Source organism: Cavia porcellus, unplaced genomic scaffold, assembly GCF_034190915.1.
Source record: "Cavia porcellus strain 051 isolate PalLab524CR breed Dunkin Hartley unplaced genomic scaffold, mCavPor4.1 scaffold_16, whole genome shotgun sequence".
Lineage (NCBI taxonomy): Eukaryota > Metazoa > Chordata > Mammalia > Rodentia > Caviidae > Cavia > Cavia porcellus.
In genome coordinates, this window is record NW_026947499.1 from 29772809 (window position 1) to 29793485 (window position 20677).

Genomic DNA, 20677 nt, shown 5'->3' on the forward strand with positions numbered 1-20677 from the left:
TCCTTTTTAGGCCATCAATGTTAATGATGAGTTGTATTCAGGTTTAATTGCAAGGCTGGCACTTAGCGATAGATAAGTGGGTTTTAGGTTACAGTATGGGGAACATGTCCTTAAAAGGCTCACCATCACTGCTTTAGGGAAATACGAAAATGAGAGCTGGGAACACATGTAAGCTTTAGCATTAAACCTCCCTCAGTTCAATCCTCAGTCCTGCCTACTATCAGCTACACAACCTTAGGTAAATTATTTCATCTCAGCAAACACCAGTTTCCTAACCTGTAAAAGTGGTGAGGACACATTCACCCTTATATACACGTTAAAAAGATGAAGATGGGCTGTGGATTTAGCTCAGTGGCATAGGTGCCTGCTTAGCAAGTGTGAGATTGTGAGCATGAGGTTGTGAGTTCGCGCCCTGAAAAAAGATGAAGACATTGTGTCATATTGATTTTAAGAAGCATCTGTTTCATGTGTCAACATTTCTCAGACTGGGATGTACCTTAGAGAAAGGTTTGACTGGTTTAAACTGGTATAGCATTTCCTTTCTTAGTTATACACAGCAGACTAGATGAAATATGGTACTGGACCTACACAATGCACGAGCTCCCTACTTCCTGTACCACTAGTTCTTTTAGTTCTAGCAGGCAATCACTCACATCCTGTCAACAGGAAAGGACCTTTTTTAGAGCTCTCTGAATGGAGCTGAGGGCTTCCAGTTTGGCTAGAGAATTTTTCCTGTGGTACAGTCTGATAATGACAAAGATGAATCTCCAGCTCTTTGTATAGAGATAAAGTCAAAAGATAAATTAATTCAGGAGTGGTGGTTCAGTAATCCCTATATTGACGAGGGCAGGAGAATACTAAGTTCCGGGCCAGCTAGCACTATATCTAATCATGGAAGGTAAAGTAAAATGATTTCTTCCTTTGTATCAGGAGAAAGATTCCTAGTGGGAAAGAATTCCAAATATGCAAACAAACTGAGAATAGAGAGCTAGCTAGAGGACTCTACTAGAAGGCAAATAGCTGGAAGGCACAGTGGAAAGTGGGTTAATGGATTGGATGGTAAAAAAAAATTCTGAGCCTTTTTTTTTTTAGACAGAGTCTTACTTTGTAGTGCAGGCTAGCCTCAAACTCCTGACAATCCTCTTGCCTCAGCCTCCCAAGTGTTGGGATTACAGGCATGTGTCATCACATGTAGCTTTTTTCTTTTATTTTCTTTTTTTTCTTAGAGATGGGAACTCACTAAGTTGCCTAGGCAGGTTTTTAACTCCATGAACTTGGGCTCAAGCAATTCTTTTGACTCAGGTTCCCAACTACCTTGTATTATGGGTACATGCCACCACACCTGGTTCTCTGGGCTTTCATAATGATACCTCACTGAGTAGATCAGACTAGAACATTTGTATGTGAATGTCCAGCTGAAAGAGAGCTCAGAAGGCCTCCATTCATTGCATCCTTCTCTTGGAAACTGCCAGAGAATTTGGTTTAAGGAACTCTGGCAAATTTAGAATGTAGTGGCCAGGTGTGGTGGTGCATGCCTGTAACCCCAGCACTTGGGAGACGGAGGCATGAAGATGACTACAAAGTTGAGAAGTTCAAGGCCAGCCTGAATCACACAGCAATGCCCTGTTACAAAAAAACTGAAAAAAAAAAAAAAAAAATTTTTTTTTTTTTAAAGTAGGTAAACAAGGGTGGGGATTTAGCTTAGTGGCATAACCTCCTGCCTAGCAAGTGCAAAGTCATGAGTTTGATCCTCGGTACTGATCGAAGCACTTACTGAATAAAGTTCCATATTAAAATTTAAAGTGTATAGATGGCCTACATGTAGGTTTTATAAGTAGAAAATCCTAAATATTACACAAAAAATTGCCCATGTGGCTGAGGATGTAGCTCAGTGGTAAAGCAATGGTTTAGTATATGCAAGGTTCTGAGTTCAATCTGTAGCATCAAAATAAAAACAAAAATAATTACACGTGTCCCCCAGATACCTGAGACTGGCCTAGAACTCTCTATATAGCCTGGGTTGGCTGCAAACTCACAGTGACCCTCCTGCCATAACCTCCCAAGTGCTGAGATAACAAGTGTGTGGCATGCTGACTGACTTAACCTTCTTCTTCTTCTTTTTTTTTTTTTTTTTTTTTTTTTGGATACTGGGCATCGAACTCACAACCTTGTGCTCACCAGACAGGCACTTATGCTCTAAACTAAATCCTCAGCCCTTTTGACCTTCATTTTTGTCCCTTTATTACTTTAAAACTTCAGGTTAGATCCTTGTTCAGCTCTGCAATATAGATAAAATAACCATTTAGGGAGTATCTGTCTAAAAGCTGGCAAAACAAAGTTGATTACCTCTAAATTTATGTAACTTATACTGTCAAAACAGAAAACATTGCAAATACAGCAATGTGAGGAAGAGAAGGAGGGAAGTGGATCTTTGGGACCCACCAGGGATCTGAAGTGAGACGTGAAACCCACACGGAGAGTGAAGAGAGATTTCAACAAAGAAGAAGGAAGCAGTGCTTTCTCCCTGAGCTCTTACTCAATGCATGGGAAGAGTAGCTAAACCTGTAGGTACATGGTACATGGGCCGCCATGGGGAAACACACCAGTAGAACACAGCAGGAAGAAAAACACCTTTACATTGAAAACTAGAGTATTCTGAAAAATCTGAGAGGATATCAGAAAATGGAAGGATATTCTTAGTTCTTGGGTAAAAAGAACCAATATAATGAAAATGACCATACTTTCAAAATTGTTTATACAGATTCAATGCAATCCTGATCAAAATACCAATAGAATATCCCACACAGAATTAGAGAAAACAATCCTAAAACTCATTTGGAAGCCAAAGAAAAAACAAAAGCAATTCAGGGCAACAAAGACAAGGCAGGAGGCATCACAATCCTTGAGTTGAAATTATACTACAAAGTTACCATGATAAAAACAGCATGGGGCCAGGGATACAGCTCAGTGGCACAGCAGCTGCCTAGCAAGTAGAAGGTTGTGAGTTCAATTTCCAGTACCAAAAACCAAACAAAATTCCAGCATGGTACTGGTAAAAGGAAAAAAGAAAGAATGAACAGACCAGACTTGAGAATCAGTGGAACAGATTAGAAGCTGCAGAAATAACTCCAAACACACTCAATCACCTTATTTTTGATAAACACCTTCATTGGTAGAAAGATAGTCTCTAATACATGGTGCTGGAAAAACTGGCTTTCCAGATACTGAAGATTAAAACTAGACCCTATTTTTCATAATGCACTAAACTAAAATTGAAATGGATCAAAGATCTAAATATTAAAATAGAAACACTTCATTTGCTGGAAGCTTGAATAGGCAAAACTCTTGAAAGCTTTAGCATAAGCAAAGATTTTATGAACAAAAACCCTGATTACACAGACAAAATCACAAAGAATCAACAACAACAAAGAATCACAAAGTATCTCCACTTAAAAAGGTTTTACACAGAAAAAATCATCAGAGTGAAGAGACAACACACAGAGTGAGAAAAATTATTGCCAAATGTTCCTCGAAGGACTAATGTCTAGAATACATAAAGATCTCAGAAAAATTAGGCCCTCCTAAATTTAAAGACCTAATCCAGAAACGGGCATCTGAAATGACAAAACATTTCTCAGGTGAAGCAACAGAAATGGCAAATAAGTAAAAACAAGAAACACAAAACAAAAACAAAAAAACACAATTGGAGATTTCACACTTCCTGATTTCAAAACTTCTTTCAAAGCTACAGTAATTATAATAGTGCGGGGCTAGCATGAAGACAGACATATAGCCCAATGAAAAATAATAGATTAGTATGGACAATTGATTTTTAAAATAATAGATTAGTATGGACAATTGATTTTTAAAATGTTTATATTTGTTTTTGCCGTTGGTGCTTGAGATTGCACACAAGTTCTTAAGCATGGTAAATGCACACTCTATGGCTGAGCTATACCCCTGTCAATAGGCTGCTGACAAGTGTACCAAGACCATTTAGTGGAGAAAGGATGGTCTCTTTAACAACTGTGGAAAAAATGCACACACAAAAGAATGAAGTTGAATCCTTACCTAACACCATATATAAAAATTAACACAAAAGGTATTGAAGATCTAAATGTAAGACATGGCCAAGAAGGGCAGCACATGCCTATAATCCCAGCAGTACGGAGGCTGAGGCAGAAGGATCCAATGAGTTTAAGGCCTGTCTGGGCTACAAAGTGAATTCAAGGTCAGCCTACAGTGGGGGATGTAGCTCAATAGCACAGCGCCTACCTGGCAAGCACAAAGGCCTGAGTTTGATTCCAGTTTAAAAAAAAAAAAAAAAAAAAAAGTGAGCCTGAACTGCACAGTGAACCCGTTTCAAAAAGACAAAAACAAACAAACAAAAAATAAACATAAGACATAACACCAGAAAACTCTGAGAGAAATACATAGTGGAAAAGCTTTATGACACTGGATTTGGCAATTATTTTTAAGTATGTTACTGAAAGCACAAGCAATTAAAGACAAAATGGACTTCAAGAAAATTAAAAATTTTCGTGCATCAAAGAATACTACCAACAGGGGTTGGGGATTTAGCTCAGCGGCATAACCACCTGCCTTGGAAGCAGGCGATTGTGAGTTCGATCCCTGGTACCAATAAAAAAAACAAAAAGAATACTACAACAGGGTAAAAAGGCAACCCACAGAACAGGCGAAAATATTTATAAATGACATGTGGTAAGAGATCTATATCCAAAATATATTGAGAAATCCTAAAACTCAACAGAAGCACGAAAAAATCTAGTTTGAAAATGGACATTAATAGATATTTCTATTATTATTCAAAGAAGATATTTAGTCAAGAAGCACATATATACAGAATTAGGATCCTTGTGCACTAGCGGGGGAAATGTAAAATGTTACAACTGCAATGGAAAACAGTATAGTCGTTCCTCAAAAAAAGTTAATGATAGATGGGGCTGGGAGAATAGCTCAGTGGCATCTGTGCTTGCCTGGCAAGCATGAGGTCATGAGTTTGATCCCCAGTACAACCCAAAAAAATTATAGAATTATTATGATTCAGTAATGCCACCCTAGTATATATCCAACTGAGTCAAAAGTAAGACCTTCAAGAAATTTTTATACATCCATATGCTAGCACCATTGATAATACCTAAGAGGTTGGGAGTTACCTCAAGCATCCAGTGACAGACAGGTACACACAGTATAGTTTCTCTACACAATGGAATATTATTCAGTCTTTTAAAGGAGAAAAATTCACACATGCTACAATGTGCACTACCCATTACGACATGCTGAATGAAACAGGCCATTCACAAAAAGATAAATAATGTATGAGTCTATTTATATGAGGTATCTTAGAATTCATAGAAGCACATAGTAGACCAGTGGTTGCCAAGAATTGGGTGGAGGGGGGAAATGGGAGTTGTTGCTTAGTGTGTGTAGTCTTACAAAATGAAAAGATCCAGAGGTTGGCTGTACAACAGATGTATATGGAAACACACTATAATGCATTGTACACCTAAAAATTCTTAGCATAGTAAATTTTATGTTATATATATTTTATCACAAATGTACACCAAAAGAAAGCCAAAACAAAACAAAGTCATCAAAACTGCCAACCAACTAATCAGCTGGAGGAATGTAGGAATAAAGTAGATATAGTGAAAGCCAGGTGTGGCTGTACACACCTCTGATTCCAGGACTCTGAAAAGCTGGAGGAGGATTGCAAGTCCAGTTGAGCCCAGTTCAGGCAATTTAGGAGCCTCTATCTCTAATACTGAAGAGCTGGATATAGTTCAGTGAGAAGGCCCTACCTTCAATTCCCAGTGCTACTACATACACAAATACATACAAACACAATGTACCTATGCAGGAAATAGAATGTATAGAATAACACACTCACACAAATGAATACAAATAAAACTAGGAAATCTGAATAAGATAGGGGCTTGTGTTGATGTCAATGCAATACTATGTTATAATTTTCTAAAATGTTACCAATAAAAGAAATGGCAAAGTAGCATAAAGGATCTTCCTATATTTTATATATTTGCATATGACTCTACAATGATCTCACACACATAAGAAACAGATACACATAAAGCCTGTTTTTTTAAACTATATGCTTGTGTATTAATATTAAAAATAATAAAGGTAAATATTAAGATACCAATGGCTAAGTTATAACAGTCTTTTTCTTGGACATGTGACAATGTATATACTCTATAATCACTGACCCCTTTGGAAAAATTCATCACCTAAGTACACAAATGTGACCCATATGCAAATAAATTCATTAGCTAACTACCTACCTTCCTTTATTGGGTATTGTCTACCTACTCCAGAATGTAGACCACAAAAGCTTAGCAATTTTTGTCCTTTATTCACTGATTTATCCCCAGTATCCTAGACCTGTCACTTGACACAAATTAGGCATACAGTAGTTTATTGAATGTCTGAAAAAACTCCCGCAGTAAAAGTACTAAATTCAACACCCTCTTTCAGTGTCAAGAGTGTCCCAATCTCTAGGAGGCAGGCTCCTGTACCCTGGAATGGGGGCTCAGGTTTCAACTGCTACCTGCAGGTGGGAGCACACCCTTGGCTGTCTCACAGAATCATCTGCTATTGTTATCTCTATCACTTTCCACCACAACAACAACTCCATTTTCTTTAGTAAGCACCACACAATGATATCTCATAGATGTCAAATGGCTGACTAAAAACATACAACATAGGAAGAAAACTATAGCAACGGAATAACATTTTTTTGGCCTCCAACTAAAGTAGAAAAAAGCAAGGGGTATATCATTTAGGCACACAGATCACTTCTGCAACATTTGTCAGCATATAATAAGATATGTTTTAACTGAGAAACACAAAGCAACATTTTAATTATTTCAATTACATGTACAATGTGTGGTTTGTAAAGAAAGTCACACACTGAAAACTGGTTTTGCTACAGTGAGTGATGGAGGTCACTGATGGGACTTGACAGAGCTATGGTTGTAAAAATTCAGGCATTTTTATGACGTGATGTGTACACCAGACGCCCCCCCCCCCAGTACTGGGGATCAAGGGCCTTTGCATTGAGATACATCTCCAGGACTTTTCAAAATTTTGAGTTAAGATCTTGCTAGATTACCGAGGATGGGACTGAGTTTAGGATTCTACTGCCTTAGCCTCCCAGATTGCTAGGATAGATACGTCTCACCATGTCTGACTTGTATTTTTTTTAAAAAACCAACTCATTCAATTATTTTTTCCAAGTGTTCTGAAAGACCACATTAAAAACTTTTAACAGTGGCTTCCTTTTTGCATTTTCTAATTTTTCATAAGTTGAACATTATCATTATAATGAGGAAATTTATTTTAAATTGCATGATAACAATAATTGTAAAATGCTTCATTGTCCAAATCCACACATAATATACTAAATTGTCAGAAGGTGACAATGTAGATGTTTGTTCTGTTCTCTAACAACTATTTTAGAATGGAGCTTTAGTGACTTCAGAAGAGAAAATAACGGCTTATGGAAGGCCTCATTTGGCACATTCCATCTAAATTTGAATTCAGACGCTACCATCAAATCCATGTTTTTCACAGAATTACCAGGTTCAGTTGACAGTAACTCCCTTCTCATAAAAGCCAACTATCCATTCTCTATTATTCACCATTTTCTACCCCTTTGACTCTATCTTGCCAGTATATCCATAACCCAAACTTTCTAGGAAAATGTAAATTTTCCTTATCTTGATCAAGGAACAGGTTATAAATTCATTTGTTAAAATCCATTAACTTGCCAGACATATAGCTTGTAAGTTTGATTCCCAATACAAAAAAAAAAAAATTGCATTAACTTGTATACTTAAGGTCTGGGCATTTTATAATGTAAATTACACCTAAGAAAACCATTCCTATATAGGCATGGTGGTACATGCTTATAATTCCAGCACCCAGGAGACAAAGGTGAGATTATAAATTTTTGGGTTACATAATATATTCAAGGCCACCCTGGACTGCACAGCAAGAGCCTGTCTCAAAAACAAAACAAACCCCAAATAACAAAAATAAAAAACCCAAAACACACCAAAAAGAAAACCTATATATGTATATATAATACAAGGTATCATAATACAGTGTATAAGTGATATACTACTCTATATTATAGAAAATACAGCATGTACTGTACAAATACATTATTTATAAAATGGGAACACAAAGGTCTTGGATTTTTTTCTGTCTTGTAATGGGCACTGTTATGGTTTATTGTCAGTGGCCCCCAAGCCTCAAGCAATTACGGACTTCACCAAATATAGCATTTCCAATTGGTTTGTTGTCTAGCACTCTGATTGGTGGTGTGAGCGCTACATATGCCTAGGGGTGGAGTCAGCATACAAATATATGGGAAGAAGGTGTGTCTCTCTCTCTCCTGCCCTTTTGTGCTAGCTGTTTGCCAAGGCCATGAAAGGCAGCCCTGCCATGCCACCCAGCTGAGTGGACTGAAACCTCCAAGAACTGTAAGAAACAAACCTTTTCTTCTCTAACTTTGGGTGTCAGGTATTTTGTCTCAACAACACATAAAAAGTAGCTGAGACAGGCACTGAACCCAACATCTTCACACTATACTCCATTGTCCCTATAGGTTCCCTCACCATCCCCAAGTGTGGATCTCAAGAGCACTCCCTAATAATACTCTTGTATGCAAATATGTCTGGCCCAGATTAACCCCTGCAACAAGGTCTTTGCTCAGATTTCTACCTTCTAATTCAAGTTTTCTCAAAGTATCCTATTTAAGATGCTTCTACCCCGCCTACCCCACCTCAGCATTTCTCATCTCTTATGTCTGCTAATCCTCCTCTCACTAACCTGCCTACTGCTATCCATAACGGGCCTTGTTTGGGATGCCTGCCATGTTTCTCCAGTTGGCTATCTTCCTACATCTCTTTTTATGGTGTACACAGGACATCTCTAACAGATGTTCAGTCCAGTGTCACTGGCAAGAATGTGTCACATGCCACCATACAACAGAGCATGGCATTCTGCTTTGCTGGTATACAGCTGGCACTCAGTATTTGCTGAATGAGTAAATTTATTGAGAGTCCTCTCTCTGCAGTGCCTTTGTTGGGAGTACATCACAGCCTGGAATCTGTTCCAAAGGAAATCTATGGTTCTCAAAGAAGACCTGCTGCCTATCTCTTCTGTCTGCTCTTCATCACAGTAGCTTCTGCTACACCATCTTCCCTGTGATTCAGCCTATCCTAGATTGGTTAATGCGTAAAGACAGATACCACTTGTTAGGAGAAACAAGTTTTGGTCTAAATGAGTTTTCTTTTTGCCAGAGGTATCCTAAACCATTTGTTATATGTTCTGTTTTACCTCCTCTTCTTCCTAAAATGGAAAGCTCCAAAAGATATAATCATATGAATGAGCTTTTTAAGCTGGGCAAGATGCCTCTCTATAATTCCAGCAATGAGTGAGGCTGAGGCAGGAGGATTGAGCCCAGGTGGGGGAACTTAGCAAGACCCTGTGTCAAAATAAAAAGGGTTGGGATGTACCTCAGTGGCAAAGTGCACCTGTGTTTGAGCTTCTGTACTACAGAAACAAAAATTAAATGAGCTCCCCTTAGATAAAGGGTTGAGCAGAATGCTTCCCTTCATCATTAGAATACTCAGTAGAGTTCACCAAAGTCTCCTCTATTATGAGCCACTGAGGATGAATAAGCCATTTTCTGAAATAAGTCAATCAACCAAGAGTAACAGAAGAGTTGACCACTTACCTATGCCAATCCCCATTACCTAGTCCCAGCATCCAGTCCTGATTAACATTTACTTAATGATTACTGCAATGCGTGCTAGGTACTACCCGTGAGCCAAGATAAAGCTTCTGTCTTTTGGCAGCTAACTCTCACTGTGAGGGTCTCTAATAAGATCCCAATTTTATTCAACTATCTCTCTCCCACATAAGCCAGTAGGCAATGATGATTAGTGCAAGAGGGCATATCATCCAATGCCTCTAATTGGGTCAGTGTGGTTCAACATCCAAGGATGGGGCATAGGCCCTTCTCTCCTATTCTTCTCTGAAAGTATTCTGTCTATAACCCATAACCAGAGAATTCTGAAAAATCAAAATGTCATAGAAGATTCACTTGGACTTCAAGAGAAACTAAGTTAAAAGCCCCTAGGCACTCTGAAGTATATAACCAGCAAGAGAACAAATTTCATTTCATTTCTTTTTTTTTCTTTTTGTACCAGGGATCGAACTCACAACCTTGTACTTACCAGGCAAGCGCTTAAGCCGCTCAGCTAAATTCCCAGCCCTTTAAAGAGGGTAGAATCAAAGATAATAAAACAATAAAACCAACCAAAACAAGCCAGTATAAATGATACAGGACTTCAAAACATTACAAAAATCAACAATAGTTACCATGTTGGGGGCTGGGTAAATCCCCAGCTCAGCGGCATAAGCTCCTGCCTTGCAAGCAGGCAGTCGTGAGTTCGATCCCTGGTACCGATAAAAAGGAAAAAGACAAAAAAAAAAAAAAAAAAAAAAAAAAAAAAAATATATATATATATATATATATATATATATATATAGTTATCATGTTACTTTTTTGTTGTCTTCAAAATTGCTGCAGATACCTTCGGACATAGTAAAAATCAAAATCAAACAGAACAGAACAGAATAGAAACAATAAAAACAAAACAATGAATGCTATAAAGGATTTCAAAACAAGCCAATGGTAAATCCAAAATTGCTACCATAATATATCTTGTTATCTTTGAAATAGCTGCTCATGCCAACGGATTTAACATAATCAAACAAAAAAGAATAAAACCCAACCCAATGAAACAATGAAAATGATACAGTACTTCAAAATAAGATCATAGGGAATCAACAATGGCTACTACTCTCCAAAGGTGGTCTCCCCAGATGCCACACTGCATAGCGCTAGCTATCCTCTGAATAGGTCATCAGACCACTGGCCCTAGACCTGCACACACCAAAGCACCACAGGCATCCAATTTCATTTCACTTAGATAGCTACCATCACAGCTGTGTTTCTTTGGATCAGTTGGCAGCTTAGTGGGGGAGAGGGGTACATGGCCATTACTCAACAATTCCTATGTACCATTTTGGAACTATCAATACACCCTCTATAGGCTGGCCTTCATGGAGGGCAGACATGAAAAAAAGGGTTCTGCTAGTAAGGAAAAGAGCATGCAATTCATAGCATCTAAGACACTCCTCTAGATGTTGTTGCTGATCTTGGCAGGATAATACGTGCTTGCATAAATTTTCATTCCCCAGAACTCTTTCTAGACCTCCGTTTCATTTGCTATACACGTCTGTAATCTATAAGCAAACACTCCTAGATGAATAGGTTAGGCTAGCCACCTCTGGGAAAAGAAAGGATAAAGGCAGACCCAGAGAATCCTTTCTCTGGTTACCCACAATACTTGAGATCAGCACAACAGAACCAGGTCCTCTACTTGGCTTGGGTGGTCAAGGAAGGAGATACTCAGAGGTCCCTTTCAGCTATTTAACTATGGTTCTTAAGCTTATAATGTGGAAATATCTTTTCAACCACTTCTCAAATTAAAATTAAAATAAATGTTTAAAGCCAGGTGTGGTGCCCCATACCTGTAGTCCTGGCACTCAGAAGGCTGATGTTTGATGCCAGTCTGGACCACACAGTGAGACCAAGTCTCAAAAAAATAAATGAATAAATGTTTAAGCCAGGCATGGTGGCACATGCCTACAATCCCAGCACTCTAACAGGCTGAGACAGGAGGATCTTAAAGTTTGAGCCCAGCCTAGACAATATATCAACTTAGCAAGAACTTGTTTGACAAACAAAAAAGGTGGGCTGGGGATTTAGCTCAATGGCACAAGCACTTGCCTGGCAAGTACAAGGTTGTAAATTCAATCCCTGGTACACACACACACACACACACACACACACACACAGAGTCTTCCTGTAGAAGACCCTAGGTTCAATCCCTACTACTACAGTAAATAAAATGTTTACAAAAACTCCATTGCCTGGCTCTTATTCATACTTCTTTTAGCACACTCAAGAATTAAACTCAGAGAGAGTGACTTCAATCTACATTCATCTGCCTATATCTAAGTACCATTAAGTCTACCTCCACCTTGTTTTCGTGCTTCCCCATTGTTTGTCACCTCTACTACCCCTGAGCTCCTTGCCTCTCTCAGCATCTTTCACTAAAACCTGGGAATGGTCTCCTAACTTCTCCAGGTCCACTGCAATCACATTATCACCATTAGGATTGCCTCCTACCCCATTTTCAGACACAGAACTGCAGTGTCCTCAGGAACAATGCTAGCTTTCACCACAGTCACTCCAGACTTTGTATCTTCTTATCCAGTCACATTTCCTAGTCAAGCTGATTTGTTTCAGGATGTCTTAAAATTCTTCTTGAAATGAGAGCAAGTAAGGGGGAAAAAAATCACAAGACAGGAGAAAAATACAACGTATGTCATAAAATAAGTGATTCAGGGTAGTACACTCCCATAATCCTGGCACTGCATTTAAGAAGCTAAGGCAGGGGTCTGGGTATTTAGCTCAGCAGCACAAGCACCTGCCTGGCAAGTGCAAGGTCCTGAGTACAATCCCTAGTTCCAAAAAAAAAAAGCTAAGGCAGATCACAAATCCAAAGCCAGCTTGAGTCACATAACTAGTTTGATAGCATCTTGGACAACACAGCAATAACCTGTGATAAACAAAACTAAAAAACAATAAAACCATGTGGTTAACTGGTAAGTAAATTATTCTACCGCCAGATGTGTTGACACAGGCCTGTAACCCCAGCACTTGGAGGCTGAAGCAGGTAGATCACTGTGAGTTTTGAGGCCAGTCTGGAATGCATAGTGAGTTCAGGGCCACCCTGGACTACACAGCAAGACCCTGTCTCAACCCTCTATCCCCAAAAAAGGCTTATTTTGGCCAAATTTAAACTAAAAATATAGTCAGGAACACTATATCCAGGAACAGAAGGGGCAGGGGGTGTATGTGTGAAGTGCCTGGCATACAACTTCTATTATAAATGATAGATAGGGGCTGGGGATTTAGCTCAGCAGCATAAGCGCCCGCCTTGCAAGCAGGCAATTGTGAGTTCGATCCCCGGTACCGATAAAAATGAAAAAAGACCAAGAAAAGAAAAAAAATAAATAAATGATAGATAGTATAGTATTAGCATTATTTTATAGCTTAAGATAGCCTTTATACTTGGGTATCGGATAAACTGGTTGAAATGAGTCTTTGTACAGTTCTACCAAGAACTAAAAGTAGTTACAAGCCCTAGAGTCCACAACTAGTATATGATGGGATCTTTAACAGTCTGACTCCTTAACTAAGGCAAATCCCAATGCAATATAACAATATCAAAGTTTATAACATATTGATAATCTTAAACCAGAATGTCTCAACTAGGGGTGATTTTGGCTGGCACCAATGGATACTGGCAATGTGTGGTGATATTTTTTGTTATTACAATTAGGTGATGAGGGCAGGTATTTCTAGCATCTAGTCACAAAATCCTCACAACAGTTATATGGCCCAAAATTTTAATAGTGCTAAGGATGAGAAATCCTACTTTAGAAATCTTACCTGTGAAATTTGTTAGGAAAATGAAGACAAAAGTATGGCTATACTAGTGATGGTGCATGCTTATTATTCCAGATACTTGGGAAGCTGAAGCAAAAGGATCAAAATTCAAGGGCATTCTAGGCAACTTAATGACATATCACAAAGAAGGTAGGGGCTGGGAACACAGCTTAGACACAGAAGGCTTGCCTAGCATGCGCAAAGCCCTGGGTTCAACTTCACTGGCAAACAAACAAAAATAAGTATGCCTATATTCCAAAAAATACTTCTTCCTATTTTTGTAGTTGTTGTTTGTTTCTGTTTTGTTTTTTGGAGTGCTGGAGACGCACTCAGGTCTGTGTACGTACTAGGCAAGACAAGTGTTCTACCACTGAGTTACATGTCTCAGGCACCTGGCCTACTTTTTAAAAAATTTTGAGATGAGCCGGGCGTAGTAGCTCATCCCTGTAATCCCAATACTTGGGAGGCTGAGGCAGGAGGATCATTTCGAGCTTGAGACCAGCCTAGGCTACAAAGTAAGCTCAAGGCCAGCCTGAACTGCATAGAGACCCTGCCTCAAAAAGAAAAAAATAATTTTTTTGAGATGGGTTTTCGCTAAGTTCCAGGTTGACTCCAGATTTACCATTTTCCTACCTCAACCTCCTAAGTAGCTAGGATTATAGGTGTGTACTGTCATATGTATCTTTCCTCTACTTTTAATCTCTCCAATCCACCCTGTCTGAATAGGTCCTGTCATCCTAGGGAAGAATGTTGAGTTTTTTTTCTTCCCCTTAAGACTGATGACAGAAAAAGCATGCTTGTGCTGCATGAGACAAAAAACATGAATGCATAGTGAGCAAGCAGAAAGTGCAATGATGTTCTTCATCCAAAATAAGTATGATTTTATTTTCTTAACTCTTTTGGCCAACACATATCATATACCCATTATATGGAAGGTGTTGTTGAGTTCAGCAGAGAATACAGAACAGAGTAAAAGCTGTCTTGCCCCTGAGCTGTGGAAAGCACAGCTGTAACTTCCACACAAAGCAAAGCATGAATATAGGAATACAGCATATCCATTTGGACAAACTGGAAGGAACAGCTTCAAAAGAAAGAAGTGACCTTAGCTGGGCCCTAAAAAAATGGGGAAGGTGTCATAGAAGAAAGTGGAAGGGGAAAGCACTTCTGACCAAAAAATATAAGATAGGATGTTTGGCTTAGTTTGGTTGTAGTATACAGCATCCTGGGATCAAGTTCAAAATGGAAAAAAAAACCCTACACATATATTTTTTAAAAAGGCAGTGTTACTCTTGTTGTAAAAGAAAACTAGCTCCCTCTAGTTGCACTGCAAAGTAGAAATGAGGAACAAGACAGTAACAGAGTGACTATCAGCAGAGGGGGTGACCCTTTGCCTGATGGCACCTCTATGATGCTTCCAGGGATGCCAATACTGTTAGCAGGGAAGAGAGTGTCTTTCCCCCGCTTTCCCTGGGGAGTAAAGAACAACTTCTTCAGTACTTCCACCAACAATGTAAAACTAGGACAAAACTACTGGTTATCATCAGCTTCTCTGTACCAGAGTCAAGGTGGATGAGTACAATTCACCTGGGTAGTGCTCTGCCACTACCACAGAGTTTAAGAACGACCCTCTCCTAAAACACATCTGTGATCTACCAGTTCCAAACTTAGTCACCCTGACGTCCGAGTTTGGCACTAAACGTGGTGTCTTCCTGATCCTCCACGGGACCTCGGCCTGAGCCTTCCAATTCCGGGATCACAGTCTCCCGAGTGGGGGCACTGTCACCAGCTCGGACTCCAGCAGCAAGGGCATTAACTGTCCCTCCTGCAGATCTAGATCTTCACCCCCCAACAAAAGTCTGCAAGAGAGACACTGCCCGGGTTTCACACCCAGGGCCATCTGAGTACATCCGGGCGGGTTACTGATGGGTGGGAGATTTTGGCTGGCGTCCAGGCCTGCTACCAGGAGCTGGGCCTCGGCCCCTTCGTGGACAGCGTGGAGTGGGCAGCGTGGGGCTCGCATGAGTGCTCTGGGCGAAGATAGATTTCGCGGCCGCCCGCGGAGAGCACGTGCCTGGGAATGCCGGCTTCGCGGCGCGGAGGACAAAGTCCGCCCCTGCCGGTTCCGTAGTACGGGAACTTGGCACCTGGCGGGGGCAAAGCGGGCAGGGCCTATGTGCGACCCCAACCCTAATCCGGGCTCTGACCCCACTTCGGGCTCTCCCTCCTGGGACCCCAGCACGCACTCACCATTGTGGTTGACCCAGGTTGGCTTCAGAAGCTTCATTGTTCGGCCGCCGCCGGGCTGTGGCGAAAGCCGCGTCCCTCAGTGCGCTCGGGCCATGGAGCCACCGTTGCCGCTTCCTCCCGCGCCGCCCTCTCTCCAGCCGCCGCCCACCCCACGCCCTCAGCGCCGTCGCACCATGGCCGGCCCGCGCCCCCCGCCGCCGCCACAGCCGCCCCCCGCGCTTGGCCGCCGCCGCCGCCACCACAGCCGCATCCCCTACGCCGCTCCTCCTCCGGCGGCTCCCGGGCAACGCCGGAAGTCACGGCGCGCACCTGCCAAATCGCCCCGGCGGGAAACCACTTCCCACGCGGACGGGCCCACTAGGGCTCTGGCAGCCGCAGGAGCGTAAAGTAGCTCGGCTTTAGGTAGAGCCGGGACGCGGCCGCTGACGGGGGGCGGAGCAGCTGGAACGGCGGCGGGTGAGCGGAGCCTTCAGTAGCACCCTGGGCCGTCTTGGCTGTCCCGAGTGCCAGCGGGCCCGGGGTATGTTGGATAGCCTGTCACTAGCTCTACCTCGCTGGTTTCAGGTCCGACTTATTAACTAGGTCCCATCATTCATCAACAGGCACTACTTGGCATTTTTCGAGGGCTGACACTGGAATGCAGCCACCAGAGGGCAGATGAATGAGGGAAACGAACCAGCCACGGGGAGAGCGGCAGGGGAGACGGAGGCGGGCGCTATTATTAGAAACCCAGGCCTCGTTTTAAGAGATGTGGACCCAATGGGGCAGAGAGACGCTCCCCTGACCACTCCCGCTACACTGCGCGGGCCCAGACCTTGGCGAAGACACAGCAAACAACTAGGCAGGAGCTAGCCGAGCTAATGCCCGCCGTAGGGGCGGGCTCACCGCGCCAAAGAGGGCGAAAGGGAGGATCTTAACAATCTCGAAGCGTGCGGAGCCCGCAGCTCGTAGCGCACGCCTGGAACGCCCAAGGCGGGGCTGCGTTGGGGGCGGAGCCAGACTAACCCCCCACCCCCACCCCCACCCCCGGCCGAAAAGCAGAAGAGCGTGTCCCAGCTACTTGGGGTTCTCAGCTCGAGAGGCTGTGTTGCTAATAGCAGAGAAGCGCACTTCCGGAAGCTTCACACGGGTGGCGGGAAAGGCCATGGCCGCAGGTGTGCTGCGGTCCTCTGCGCGGGCTTTGCGTCTGTCAACTGGGTGAGTGCGGACACTGGCCAGATCACGGAGTGCCCAAGGCACTGGCCGATTCCGGCCCGGGATTTTCTGCGATCCTTCCCTGGTGTCCCTTTCTAAGGCCATCAGAGCTGATCATATCTATTATGGATGAGGATCCTAGGACACTATCGTGCAAGAGCCCAATCCAAGTGTTGTGTTGTGAATGGAAATTTTTGAAAAATCTCCACGTTGTCCTTAGTGTCATACCCAGTACTGACAAAATACTCCCACATTTATTGGACACGGTTTGTGTATGCTTTTTTTTCACCTGTGAAGTAGGGAGAATCAAACGTTGATCCATACTTTTCCTCTTTTAGGCTTCCTGGAACTTGGTGGACACAAATCAGAGATACTCACCAGCGAGCTTCATTGTTGGCTTTCTGGGAACTCATTCCCATGAGGTAAAACTTAAGGCTGTGACCTCTTGAGGGAGTGAACACAACTGAATGCTGTGACCTCTCTGGGAGTGTGAGCACCTCTCTGGGGGTGTGAGCACAAGTGTGTGTGTGACAAGGACAAAGCAAAACTGACATTTGGTTTTTACAAAATCCACCACCTACAAAACTTTTACTGGTTAAATTTAGGCAGGTGCTTTTTTGTCTTTTCAATATTCTCTCAATTACCTTTGAAGAGAGTCTTGTGTGTTTTAAAGGGTACACTGCTGTTTCTTTATGAGCCTTCCTCTTGTTTTGGAGAGGGGGATTTCTAGGACTAATAGAATTTCCACCTGCGATTCTTTCTAAAGACTTGATTCAATTTTAATGCTAAAGGATTTGGTTGTCTTAATAGTAAATTATAACTGGAAGATGTGTTCCTAAGAGGAAACCAGCTCTAAGATAATTTGTTAAGAAATCCTGACAATACAGACATGCGAGTCACTTTTAAGATATTGTCTTTTTTAGTCTTAAAAATTTTCAATGCTGAAAAGACTGAGGAAAAAGGAACCCTTCTCCACTGCTAGTGGGAGTGTAGACCAGTACAATTGCTCAAAATCAGTGTGGAGATCCCTCAAAAGACTAGGATTGGAGGTCCCATTTGACCAGCTATTTCCCTTCTGGGTATCTTCCCAGAAGAATTAAAAATATTGTACCACAGCAATCTATGTGCACCCATGTTCATAGCAGCAAAATTTTTAATAGTTAGATCTTGGAAACAATCTAAATGCCCACTGACTAAGGAATGGATAAGAAAGATGTGGTACTTTTATACAATGGAGTACTACTTATCCATAAAGAGGGATAAACTTGAGACTTACAGGTAAATGGATGCAACTTGAGACCATGCTCATAAGTGAAATAAACAGACATGCAAGTGTAAACATCGTATTGTATCACTAATGTGAGAAGCTGAAACAACGTATGTGTATGTGCATATATATGTATTATATATATAAATATACTTAAGATGTACTATTAATTTCTCTGAGTTCATTGAAGAGAAAGATTTATGTTTGTACTGTTCAGACAATTGAATGCAGATGTGCTCTGGGTGATTGATTTGGGGATGGTAATTTGCCATGTATGTTGTCCCCTGATTATTATGTTTTGAAATTTTATTTTTTCCCTCTTGAAATAAAATGGATTTGAAAAATAAATATAAGAAGTCAAAAATCCATTTAAAATGTGACTAATGTGCTTCTAATCTGTCATTTTGGTGTTTTCACTTTTTAGTAGAGTCCATGCGTACCTGAATCCCAGCACTAAAGATGAATACTTTGCATTAGTTTATACCTGACAACCTACTATGTGAGTTGATGGTACCCATGTAATTATCAAAAGGACAGTAGGGTGGAACTTGCCTCCTTGTGGACTGAGTGTATGGAGTCAGGACCAAGCACAACTCATTCACCAGTGGAGAGCTCAATGCATCATGTCTCTCTGAGCTTGAAAATGAAAACATTTGTTTGCTTTTTATCCGTTAGAGCAGAACCTCCACGAAAGAAGAAGAAGGTAGATCCTAAAAAGGATCAAGCAGCAAGGGACCGCTTGAAAAAGAGGATACGAAAACTGGAAAAGGCCAGCCAAGAGCTAATTCCCATTGAAGATTTTATTACCCCTCTGAAATTCTTGGATAAATCAAGGTAAAAATTCTTCCCTAGGCTTGAAGTCCATCGGGAAAAGTTCCATCAGTTTCAGGTAGTTCTAAGTGAAGTTCATGTCTGTGATGGACATAGGTTACCAGACTGGAGTTGACTTGGTTCTAGACTGCATCCTTTTCTACTTGATAAGCATATGACCTTAGTTGCCAATGTGAGTTGCAGCCGCTGCCACATTCAACATTCCATTCCTTAATTTCTTCCAAACTTCCACTTTTCTTTCCTAAATTCTGCAGTGGCAGGAAATGGGGATGATTGGGTCATGTGCAGTCACACAGGTTCCTTTACCAATGAGGTTAGTATTCTCTAACCTCACATCTTTGGACTTTGTATTCACAGACAACGACCTCAGGTGGAGCTCCCCTTTGAGGAGAGTGAGCGGAGAGCTCTGCTTCTGAAGAAGTGGTCTGTATACAAGCAGCAAGAGCATGACATGGAGAGGGATGCCATCAGAGCCATGCTGGAGGCCCAGCAGAAAGCTCTACAGGAGCTGAAACTCGAGTCCCCAGAGCTCTATGCTGAGGCCATCAAGCGGGACCCCAGATTGTTCCCCTTTGAGAAGGAAGGGCCAAATTACACACCACCCATCTCTGACTACCAGCCCCCTGAAGGCAGGTATAATGACATCACCAAGGTGTACACACAGGTAGAATTCAAGTGATAGAAGTTAAGTCAGCTATCCTCAGAACATAATGCCCTCTGGAGAATGGCCAGAGCAAGTCTACTTTACAAAACATCAGACAAACTGGTAATAAATAAAAGCTTAATCAAAAGTGTGTCTTGTGTTACAATAAAAAATAAGCTATGTATGGATAGATAGATATGAGAGATGGTGTCCTTCTGCTAAATACTAGAAAGATAATGACAGACATCAACCCTCCAGGGAGAACAAATACAAAGAAAATTTCCACTTGCAGGAGGTACAAAATAACCCAAAGGAGTGAAAGTGAAGTTATGGGCAGGATTTTTGTGAGCTAGGAAAGTGTGCTAAGAGTAACAGGTCTTCCCAATAGGCCAGAGGGAGAAGCCATCTTCAGGATTTAACCTAGGCATGGAGGCTTCAGATTGCAGAGCAAGCGGGAGACATTCAAGAAGCTGAGGCCTGGCTGAGCAGAGGGCTCACAGTGTGTTTTACTTACATTAGTCTGGAGTAGTCAATGTATTAGTCTGCTCAGGCTGCCATAACAAAACGTCACAGATGGGGTGATGGTGGTGGGTTTGAACCCGTGGCCTGATGCATGTTAGGTAGAGTATGGGGTATAACTCTACCCATGAGATACCACCAACCCCTAATAATCTAACATTAAATGTTTCCTTTTCTTATTTGCAGTAACAGTTTAAAAATAAAAATCTGTCTCAGGCTGTAATACTATAAGCCAGTAAGAAACAGGTAGTGTTCTTAACACTGAAACTTCACTGTCATGGGTAGGTAGCATTGTCCCAACCAAATTTCCTATGTTGAAGTGCTCAATCCCCAGTACCTC

General features: G+C 41.5%; 2 protein-coding genes across 7 annotated transcripts in view; one reads left to right on the forward strand and one right to left on the reverse strand.

The window, feature by feature from the left end:
- LOC100727267 (protein HIRA) overlaps window positions 1–16024 on the reverse strand; it is an 85276-nt gene extending 69252 nt beyond the window's left edge. For both annotated transcript variants that reach the window (XM_063226098.1, XM_003478374.5), the window contains exon 1: window positions 15884–16024. In XM_063226098.1, coding sequence (XP_063082168.1) covers window positions 15884–15920 — 37 coding nt within the window. In that variant the 5' untranslated portion in view covers window positions 15921–16024. The remainder of the gene's footprint in view (window positions 1–15883) is intronic.
- Window positions 15587–19966, forward strand: Mrpl40 (mitochondrial ribosomal protein L40). 5 transcript variants are annotated; one of them, XM_003478375.5, is made up of 5 exons: window positions 16387–16403; window positions 16486–17080; window positions 17416–17499; window positions 19020–19178; window positions 19533–19966. In XM_003478375.5, the coding sequence occupies exons 2-5, from the start codon at window positions 17028–17030 to the stop codon at window positions 19852–19854; spliced, it is 618 nt and encodes a 205-aa protein (XP_003478423.1). In that variant the 5' UTR covers window positions 16387–16403; window positions 16486–17027; the 3' UTR covers window positions 19855–19966. The 5 variants fall into 5 exon arrangements, 3 of the variants coding, with proteins under 3 accessions (XP_023416772.1, XP_023416771.1, XP_003478423.1); XM_023561004.2 differs by lacking the exons at window positions 16387–16403; window positions 16486–17080 and adding an exon at window positions 16223–16339; XM_023561003.2 differs by lacking the exon at window positions 16486–17080 and having other exon boundaries at window positions 16227–16403.
- Window positions 19967–20677: the final 711 nt, after the last annotated feature.

Bases quoted from the DNA above. Each gene is read 5' to 3' on its own strand.
- Mrpl40 (XM_003478375.5), top strand. From the start codon at position 17,028: ATGGCCGCAGGTGTGCTGCGGTCCTCTGCGCGGGCTTTGCGTCTGTCA. The intron at 17,500-19,019 runs GTAAAACTTAAG...TTTATCCGTTAG, and splicing joins TGGGAACTCATTCCCATGAG to AGCAGAACCTCCACGAAAGA. The intron at 19,179-19,532 runs GTAAAAATTCTT...TTGTATTCACAG, and splicing joins AAATTCTTGGATAAATCAAG to ACAACGACCTCAGGTGGAGC.